At 36.9% G+C, this 10,709-nt stretch overlaps 1 protein-coding gene across 1 annotated transcript; it reads left to right on the top strand.

Moving 5' to 3' along the window:
• The first annotated feature begins 3,288 nt into the window (after positions 1 to 3,288).
• On the top strand, positions 3,289 to 4,976 carry gpr25 (G protein-coupled receptor 25). Its single transcript, XM_078248260.1, has one exon. The coding sequence runs from the start codon at positions 3,394 to 3,396 to the stop codon at positions 4,507 to 4,509; it is 1,116 nt and encodes a 371-aa protein (XP_078104386.1). The 5' UTR covers positions 3,289 to 3,393; the 3' UTR covers positions 4,510 to 4,976.
• The last annotated feature ends 5,733 nt before the right edge of the window (positions 4,977 to 10,709 follow it).

Below are 10,709 nucleotides of genomic sequence, written 5' to 3'. Positions count from 1 at the left end.
ATGGTACACCCAAAACAAAAAAGTGTGGCTCCATGGCCATGACAGCTAGAATTTGTGGTTATGCAAAGGGATAGAGGAATTACGATTCATCTTTATTCTTAACTCCCTGTATTCCTGTATATATCTCTTATCATGTGGTATGAGCATTAAGGTTTTACTAAAATGTATTGCATCATGTGGTTTGTATGTAAATGAAGTAGAAATCAAGCATGTGGAGGATGAGGAAAGTGGGTTAAAAATGTAAAGTTTTTTTTTAATAAAAGGGAACAGTTAAATGACACGCAATGGAGCAACAAGGCTGTCCAATCCTTTGTGTTGAAGGAACTTTTGATTTAGTTAAACAGCTAAAACAAGAACCTTTCACACCCAAACAATGGACTCTTTTTTTTAAACTTAGCACTCGACAAGTGAGGAGCAAATTGTACGTGTGCTTGTGTGTGTGTGTGTGTGTGTGTGTGTGTGTGTGTGTGTGTGTGTGTGTGTGTGTGTGTCTGTGTCTGTGTGACCCCCCCCATCCCCTCCCATGTCTGACAATCACCCTGACGCATACCACCCTTTCTCTCCTCAAATAAAAACAGAGTAAAAGGAAAAGAGAAATCATCCAGTGTTGAAGTACTTTACGAGATCCTCCGCTCAACAGAAAAAGGACTAAGTAGCCATGGGAATCTTAGCACGTTAGGGAGGCCTTTCTCCGTTCCTCTCATCCGCTCTCCCCCGCTGCACCCATGGACCAATGCAATTGTTTATTTTCTCCTATTGAGGCTGCTCCATTCACTGGCTCTCACATTTACTCTGCTCAATTGGAGTGAGACAGCACTTATTCGAGGAGAGGAATGTAGCGTTCCACTGACAGAGCAGCAAGAATGCAGAAGAAATAATTAAAACTTTTTAAAGGAAAAAGGTACAGCTGAGCATGAGGGAGAACAACATCAAGTAGGACAATGCGGGACTGACAGGATTTTCTGCAGTGATGAGTATATCCACACATCACCTTGACACTACAAAGTAAAAGGAGTATTTGAATAACACACAATGCTAGAAAGTGGAGCAGGGATCCAATAAGGAGGTCAATTATTCGCCATGCTTTCTAAACTGAAACTCTCCAGCAGAACAATGAAGCGTTCTCCGGCCTGTTATAAGATGTGGCCTGTCCTCCAACCTCCCGGTCACAGCACAATAGCTGCGAGCTGGACCACAGAGTTCATTTATCCTGAGGTCTATTCTGTCTTGAGGAGGTAGTCGTAATGACAGTTTCCTCCTCTGTAACAATGGCCGTGGCTGCCAAAGCCTTCTCTGTCCTGTCAATCTCTGTTATCTTTCACCAGGGTGACCCTTCTAGGGTATAGGCAGTAAGGTTGAATCATACCATCCAGACTGACACCAATGCAGAAGGTAAAGATTAGCTGATGCACAGTGCATTGTCGAGCAGTTTCAGGTTGCTTCATCTTGGTTTCCGTTGTGGTGATGGGTTTTAACAGTATGTGTGATTTCAAAAAACAGCTTTATTGGTACATCACATTATAACTAACATTGTCTGCTGCCTCAGCACACTAGATATTCAAGCTACAGTATGTCTATTGCACATGTAAGATATTTTGCTGTCGTTGTCCTTTTTTATGGTTTTAGTTACCTGGCAGTGAGTTAGAAGTCTAATCAAGTTTTATTTGCATGGCCCAAAGTCACAAATCACAAATTTGCCCCAATTTGCTTTATAATCTGTACAGCAGGTGTTACCCTTACCTCAGATAAGAATAACTTAAAGAGTAAAAAAGGAAAAAAACTCAAGAAAAGCAACAGAGGAGGGATCTCTCTTCCAGGACAGAAAGACATGTAATACATGCCGTGTGTACAGAATAGACAAAAATAACAATAGTACTTACACTGTGGAGAAAGACCATATTAAGTAGATATACTAATTTATTACTGGCTACAATCACACGTTATCTATACACTGCTGAGAACAATGCTTAGACTGGTCACTAAACAAAGTCAGCAATAAAGTGGAAGTGTAAACAAACCAGTTCAAATCCAGAAACTGACTACTAAATGTGAGTAAATACAAGGACAAAACATTTCACATCCAGTCTGTTTCAATAAAGACTGTATAGTTGTTTGTCCATGATCAACTTTCATCGGGGTCAATGGCAAGTACATGTTGCTGAAAAAGACATGGACATGACTTGCATATTTTAAATCTTTACTAAAGTGAAAGCAATTATGTCCATGTGTAATTTTGTATTAAGTGTCTTGTCCTGTTTGTTTAGTGAGGTTCTGTCTTTGTGTGTGTTTTAAGCCCATCATGTTGTTTTTAATGTGCTATAGAAATACATTTGACTTGACTTTTCAATGTGAGCTACTAAGGGACTGCAGATGAAAATTGTCTTCAAACTAACTCTGGTACAAAACATCAAATGATAAAATGTATGTTTATTTTGTGCATGGAGCCTTACAAATGAAATAAAATAATGTATAATATAAACTTTCCTCAGTCCAACGTTGTCATGATGTACTTTAATAAAGTCCAAAGTGATTGACCTACAGTCTTGAGGGCCTGAAACAAGAATGGATCATTGAGGTCACTTTCAAATTCGGCAGCTTAAAAATTAACAAACACTACTGCATGTGGTACAAAAAGTAAGGCGATATAAGAACAGAGACTGCACATTACAGTACATACTGTCTATATACATACTGTATATGCAGTATGTGTTGAATATATTGTAGACAAAGCTATTCAAAAGCTGTGATTGATTGTGATGAGGAAATATTCATGAATTTCTGCCTGCTCCTTCATGGCTTGAACCGGAAGCATGTTTTCACTAATGAGTAGGAAATTATCAGCGAAGCAAACATTTTCTTTTGCAGAAGATCAGTGACATTTCCTCAAGAACAACAGACAGGCAGGCAAGAGGTCACCACATATAAAACACAAGTAAATCTTACCTGCCCCCTACTGGTAACACACATCTAATACACTACGATACAAGACTTTCTGTGGTAGATCATTCACATCGAGATAAGGTTTGTTTTCTATATTTAAAAGGCAGATGTGACAGTTAATTTAAGAAAATATCTGTGACGTATACACATGCACACACACTCTCTGTTTGTCTTGGGAAATATAGTATTTTAAGACTTTTGCAACAGGGAATTTATGAACAGATCAAACAGCGTCAAGCTTTTAGGAAGTAGTGCAAAAGATTGTATTGGCTCCCTATGAGACATTATACAGCCCCACTTTGTATTGTATAAGGAGGAAGTGAGATGAAATAGGATCTATTTTTTTCTGTGGTTTCACAGTCAGTATCAAGTAGCAGCACGTTGACATTGTGAGACTAACCACCCGGCCACATACAACAGATGCACTGCAGAACATCTCTGTGATCTCTCAGGATGGACACCTTCACAGATTATGCATATGATTACACTGAGAACTTTACTTACGATGATTTATTTAATGTCACAATGGATTGCTCTGGCTCACACCTGCATGGCTCCAACATCTTCCTGCCCATACTATATTTCCTCATATTTTTTACAGGCTTTCTGGGCAACCTCTTTGTTATCTCAGTCGTGGGCAGCAAAGGTAGGAGAAGTGGGCGTCTGGTGGACACTTTTGTTGTCAACCTGGCCCTGGCCGACCTCATCTTTGTCCTCACGCTGCCTCTGTGGGCCATCTCTGCAAGCCAGAGTGGCTACTGGGACTTTGGGAGAATTGGGGACCTGCTGTGTAAACTGAGCAGCTACATTATAGCTGTGAACCGCTTCTCCAACATCTTCTTTCTCACCTGCATGAGTGTCGATCGTTACCTGGCTGTGGTGAAGCTGATGGACTCAAAGTACCTCAGGAGCAGCAGGTGCATCCGTGCCACTTGTGCTGCTGTGTGGTTGAGCTCGCTGGTGCTTGGCATCCCATCCCTGGTGTACCGCAGAGTGGAGCAGTCCAGTGATGGACTCTCCTGCGCGGAAGATAACAACTCAAGTTTTTTTCTTGGCCTGAGTCTCACCATGGCGTTCCTCACCTTTGTCTTCCCAGTGTTAATCATCGTGCTCTGCTATGGCACCATCGTTATGCATCTCAACCACCACTGTGCTGCAAATCCTCGAGCTGAAGCCCGTCGCAGACACTCCTTCAAGATGGTCTTCTCCATCATAGTGGCCTTCGTGGTGTCCTGGCTCCCTTTCAACATCTTCAAAGTCATTATAATCAGCTCACATCTCTTAAACGTTGACCTGAGTTGTGATGCTCAGACGTGGCAAAGAGACGGGCTCCTCGTCTCGTGCTGCCTGGCCTTCCTCAACAGTTGTGTGAATCCAGCCATTTACTTTTTCCTGGACCATCACTTCAGACGACGGGCCGAGATCCTGTACAAGAACTGCATAGGGCAGCCAAATTTGCTGCGGAGCCACAACTCCTCAGCCTCATTCACCAATGTTGGCACTTCAGAGAGCTTTGGAACAAGTACTGGGAGAACCCAGCTGCAGGTGGTTGAGTTGGAGAAGATATAACTCTTTTCTTTAACTTTGAATGTAGAAAAGTTATTGTTTGATTATTATTATATGACAGCTTGTCATGTTCATTTTTATAATGAGAGACTTTGTGCATATTTCTCTCAAAGGATGTTTAAATATAAAGTAAAATCAGATACAAGGCAAGAAAAGAGTTTTTTCAATTACTGGCATAATGTGATTTTCCTTTGTCGTACATTTCCTTCATTCACATTTTCTACAAATATTGAACATGCTGTTTATGCTGCTTATAGTGTGTAGTGTGTAGTTTTGTATGACAACCCTTATCGTTTTTTGCAGCATTAGTAGAATTCAATTATATAAATTTAGAGGTGTAAATACAATTTTTTGTAACTATTTTTATATATTGAAGGCAAGACTTTAATGTTGTTGTTATTGTAAAATGTTTGGTGCATGAAAATTGTTGTGATAAAGAATTAAAAAAATGTGTGTATTTGTAAGTTAAAGTGAGTTTTTAACTGAGGACACCATGACGTTTTCTAGTTGTTTTGCTGGTAAAAAATGAAATTATAAAATAAATAAATTATGAAGATGAGATATTGAATCAAATGAAAGAAATCGGCCAAAAACAATTGTTAATTAAGGATAACAGAGTTTAAGGTCATGATTTAATTATGTTACAATATAAAAGAGACATAACACCTCAAACGTTTATAACAAGCTTTTTCCATAATTAGAATCCAGATACCAAAAACAGTTGAAGTAAAATACATCTGAGTTGTTGCACTCACATTAAAAAATGCATTCACAGCATATGAAATCCTGCTGAGTAGACACAATGATACAGTTAGTCTCCCAGCCAAGACAGTCGCGTTTTATAGGATCCAATATATTAGAATCTTGAAATAATGTTACAATAAAGATGATTTTAGTTAAATTTAGGGAGATTTAGAAAAAAAACTTTTATTATAACATGTTTGGAGCTTGGCAGCCTTATTAAATTCAATTATGCCATTACTACAGTTGTAATTGCTTGTAACTGACATTACCGATGTTTAAAACAATGAAATCATTTTCTATTTTTTTCTGTTGTGAAGACAATTAGCTGTAAGGTCGTATTTGTATTTATTTTACAAATAGAGTGTTTCCAGAAACTGTTTCACTCTGTTTCATGACTGTCATATTTGTAGTTTGACTGATGTTGTTCCAGTGCAGACAAAATTAAATTAAAATGTAGACTAAAACCCCAAGAGAGGTGTGAAACTTGAGGTCATTTATGTTTTCCCTCTCTCGTGTGTGAGTTTCGCAAAAGAAAACAAGAACACAAAAAGAACTGTGAGAAACAAGTCCCATTTACCAACATTTTCCTGTGAACAAACTTTTTTCTGGTCTCTTTATAGAACTGTTTTACTGTCTGGCAACAAAAGCAGAGTCACTCAGTCATGAGGCACTGATAAATGTAACTTCTGAGAAATCAAAGGTATTCACATGAGTGTTATAGCAAAGGTCAGGTATATGAGAGTTCAAATGTTCATGTGTGCCCATTTCCTTTTATATGTGTAGTTTCAAATATGAGATAACCAGCTTAGGTGCCAGGCTGTGGGTGCAAGGTGGTCAGGAATTTCCCCTCTCCTGCTTGAAAAAGTAATTTTACAGACATATTGACAAGCTTTTCTCACAGCATAGTTTCAACATTATCACAAATAACCCTGATGTGTCTGGTATCAAGTATAAGATACACATCGGTTGTCAGGCTGATAATAGGCTGTCTTGGAGTAGCTCACTTAGTTTCGGGTTATCAAACTAAAGTACTCTTTGCTTGGGTTACACTGGCTAAATCATGATGCAAAAGGTACGAGGTAAAAACTCTGCTTCTTTAGGCTTCACTGGATTATTTCACTTCTCTTTCAGCGTTCCCTTGCGGTACTTTCTCTATAGCTCCACAGGCCCTTTTCTGTCGCACATACTTAGGGGGAAAAATGGTTTGTTTAATACTATGTTAGTGTATTTAGGGGTATTAATGTTGGTTTGTTGTTTCTGGTTGGGGGGCTAGCTGTTGGGCATCAGGGCGACCCGATTTGTACGGGTGACTTCTCAGTGTAAGATGATCAGTTTGTATTGTTGTCACACCATCTAAAGCAGTAGTTCCCAACCTTTTTGGTATGAGGTACTCCCACAGCCCTGTGGGATGAACTCACGTACCCTGTCATTGATTCCCAATGTATGCTCCAAATGTCAAACACTTGTATTAGGGTAATTAAGTGGGTTTTTTTGTTTTGTTTTTTTACAATTGAACTGTTAAAGGTAAGGTCAGCAATTGTATACTAGCCTAGGCTACAATGTTTTATCCATTAACGTTACTTTTAGCTAATTATTTGAAAGTCATTTGTTTTTGGCTACCTGGTTTAAACTTTTGTGCTCGCTTGCTAACTAGTTTTCACACAATCTTACATAACTAGAACATGTTAGTGTTCAGGTGTTACAGTTGACCTAATGTTAATTTGTGGATATATTCTTTTATTCAAATCATAATAATTAGTTGTGCTACTCTCCAATCTTTCCACGTACCCCCTGGAAAAATATAGGAATAAAAAAATAAAAAATAAAAAAAAAATATATATATATATTTTATAAAATAAAATAAAAATGTGTACACAGGGGTGCATTATTTGAAAAATCTATAAACTGAATGTAAACAGGATTGTAGTGAATGTATATAAGTAATGAGAAGTAATATACTGTACACAGATGTAAACAGGTTGTAAAAAGTATATAAGGTCAAAGTGATAATGTAAAGTGATTACATGTATAATATTATTTGTCAATGCTTTGCATTTTGATGTTTATTTTTTTTATTTTAAATGATTGAAGGAAAATGCTCACCCCCTGCAGTGAAGTGCTGGCTCATATGCTGCACACACATAACTGTGATGGATTTATTTCAATTTGTAAAGATCAACGTTTCTTCATCCTGAAGAAGACTGTTTTCAGAAACAACGATCTGTGTGTGGCTTTCCATTCTCAGTTTTTTTTTGTTCGTTTTTACTAGTTAGTGTAGATAACATTTAAAGTTTAAAGAAATCTGTTTCTAGCTTTATTTTACATTTATGACAAAAGTGTACTCTATTCTTACTGTTTTTTGTAGCTTAAATGTTTACTGTTCAGTCAAACATGTTAATCATTAATGGATGCACTTGAGATAGTTGAGAACAGAGCTTCACACCACACACACACACACACACACACACACACACACACACACCGATATAGGTGCTGGCAGCTCTGAGGTTTGGTGAAGGGGCTGGGGTTCAAACCACCAGCCCTTCGGTGACAGTAACGGAAAACAGCTGCTTTATCAGTTCCTTATTTGGTATTTTATTGATGTTTATTTATTTGGTTTTTTTAAAGATATTTTTTGGGGCTTTTCTGCCTTTAATTTTTGACCGGACAGCTAGGTGAGAAAGGGGAGAGAGAGGGAATGATCTGCCAGTATGGTACACACAAAATGAAAGGTGTGACCTTGGCACTCAGACTTATCAGGGTTTTCAAGTGGGTGAGCTTTCAGTCAGTTTCTGTCACTGCTAATGGTGAGACTGAAAACTGGCAATGTTCTCACAGCACTGAACTAAATTAGTCATGCTCCTTGATATGTGAACTTGCCTTTGACTTCAACGTCAAATGAGTATTGTGAGTCAATTAAATCACTGTAAAATGTTACAATGATAATTCAATAAAAAAATTAAAATTATATATATATATATATATATATATATATATATATATATATATATATATAGTACAAGAACTGCATAGGGCAGCCAAATTATATATATATATATATATATATATATATATATATATATATATATATATATATATATATATATATATATCTTGCATATATATATATATATGTCAAGAACTGCATAGGGCAGCCAAATTTGCTGCGGAGCCACAACTCCTCAGCCTCATTCACCAATGTTGGCACTTCAGAGAGCTTTGGAACAAGTACTGGGAGAACCCAGCTGCAGGTGGTTGAGTTGGAGAAGATATAACTCTTTTCTTTAACTTTGAATGTAGAAAAGTTATTGTTTGATTATTATTATATGACAGCTTGTCATGTTCATTTTTATAATGAGAGACTTTGTGCATATTTCTCTCAAAGGATGTTTAAATATAAAGTAAAATCAGATACAAGGCAAGAAAAGAGTTTTTTCAATTACTGGCATAATGTGATTTTCCTTTGTCGTACATTTCCTTCATTCACATTTTCTACAAATATTGAACATGCTGTTTATGCTGCTTATAGTGTGTAGTGTGTAGTTTTGTATGACAACCCTTATCGTTTTTTGCAGCATTAGTAGAATTCAATTATATAAATTTAGAGGTGTAAATACAATTTTTTGTAACTATTTTTATATATTGAAGGCAAGACTTTAATGTTGTTGTTATTGTAAAATGTTTGGTGCATGAAAATTGTTGTGATAAAGAATTAAAAAAATGTGTGTATTTGTAAGTTAAAGTGAGTTTTTAACTGAGGACACCATGACGTTTTCTAGTTGTTTTGCTGGTAAAAATGAAATTATAAAATAAATAAATTATGAAGATGAGATATTGAATCAAATGAAAGAAATCGGCCAAAAACAATTGTTAATTAAGGATAACAGAGTTTAAGGTCATGATTTAATTATGTTACAATATAAAAGAGACATAACACCTCAAACGTTTATAACAAGCTTTTCCATAATTAGAATCCAGATACCAAAAACAGTTGAAGTAAAATACATCTGAGTTGTTGCACTCACATTAAAAATGCATTCACAGCATATGAAATCCTGCTGAGTAGACACAATGATACAGTTAGTCTCCCAGCCAAGACAGTCGCGTTTTATAGGATCCAATATATTAGAATCTTGAAATAATGTTACAATAAAGATGATTTTAGTTAAATTTAGGGAGATTTAGAAAAAAAACTTTTATTATAACATGTTTGGAGCTTGGCAGCCTTATTAAATTCAATTATGCCATTACTACAGTTGTAATTGCTTGTAACTGACATTACCGATGTTTAAAACAATGAAATCATTTTCTATTTTTTTCTGTTGTGAAGACAATTAGCTGTAAGGTCGTATTTGTATTTATTTTACAAATAGAGTGTTTCCAGAAACTGTTTCACTCTGTTTCATGACTGTCATATTTGTAGTTTGACTGATGTTGTTCCAGTGCAGACAAAATTAAATTAAAAACACAGCATGTAGACTAAAACCCCAAGAGAGGTGTGAAACTTGAGGTCATTTATGTTTTCCCTCTCTCGTGTGTGAGTTTCGCAAAAGAAAACAAGAACACAAAAAGAACTGTGAGAAACAAGTCCCTCTTATTTATACAAGAAAACACTAAACTAGCAACCAGAAATCAGCCAATGCATTTGACTGCAACATGGTAACAACAGCTAATAGAGTGGAAGAAGGTAGGAAGAAATGTAATCAGACAGTGCTTCAAAACAATCCACTGGCTGGATAAGGTCTATCTAAAAACACATTTTAGAAAAGCTCCCAGCGTAGCAAGACAAATGTGAAAACAACAGGCAGCTCATATCTGACATCTGTGATGTCGCCTGAGAGGAAGATACATGCAAAACATTTTCCTGTGGACAAACTTTTTTCTGGTCTCTTTATAGAACTGTTTTACTGTCTGGCAACAAAAGCAGAGTCACTCAGTCATGAGGCACTGATAAATGTAACTTCTGAGAAATCAAAGGTATTCACATGAGTGTTATAGCAAAGGTCAGGTATATGAGAGTTCAAATGTTCATGTGTGCCCATTTCCTTTTATATGTGTAGTTTCAAATATGAGATAACCAGCTTAGGTGCCAGGCTGTGGGTGCAAGGTGGTCAGGAATTTCCCCTCTCCTGCTTGAAAAAGTAATTTTACAGACATATTGACAAGCTTTTCTCACAGCATAGTTTCAACATTATCACAAATAACCCTGATGTGTCTGGTATCAAGTATAAGATACACATCAGTTGTCAGGCTGATAATAGGCTGTCTTGGAGTAGCTCACTTAGTTTCGGGTTATCAAACTAAAGTACTCTTTGCTTGGGTTACACTGGCTAAATCATGATGCAAAAGGTACGAGGTAAAAACTCTGCTTCTTTAGGCTTCACTGGATTATTTCACTTCTCTTTCAGCGTTCCCTTGCGGTACTTTCTCTATAGCTCCACAGGCCCTTTTCTGTCGCA

This window comes from Sander vitreus, chromosome 4 (genome assembly GCF_031162955.1).
Source record: "Sander vitreus isolate 19-12246 chromosome 4, sanVit1, whole genome shotgun sequence".
In the NCBI taxonomy this organism is placed as follows: Eukaryota; Metazoa; Chordata; class Actinopteri; order Perciformes; family Percidae; genus Sander; species Sander vitreus.
The sequence above is the reverse complement of the archived record's forward strand: the minus strand, read 5'-3'. Positions and strand labels throughout refer to the sequence as shown.

What these genes read in the sequence shown, in the direction of transcription:
- gpr25 (XM_078248260.1), top strand. Translation starts at nt 3,394, where the DNA reads ATGGACACCTTCACAGATTATGCATATGATTACACTGAGAACTTTACT.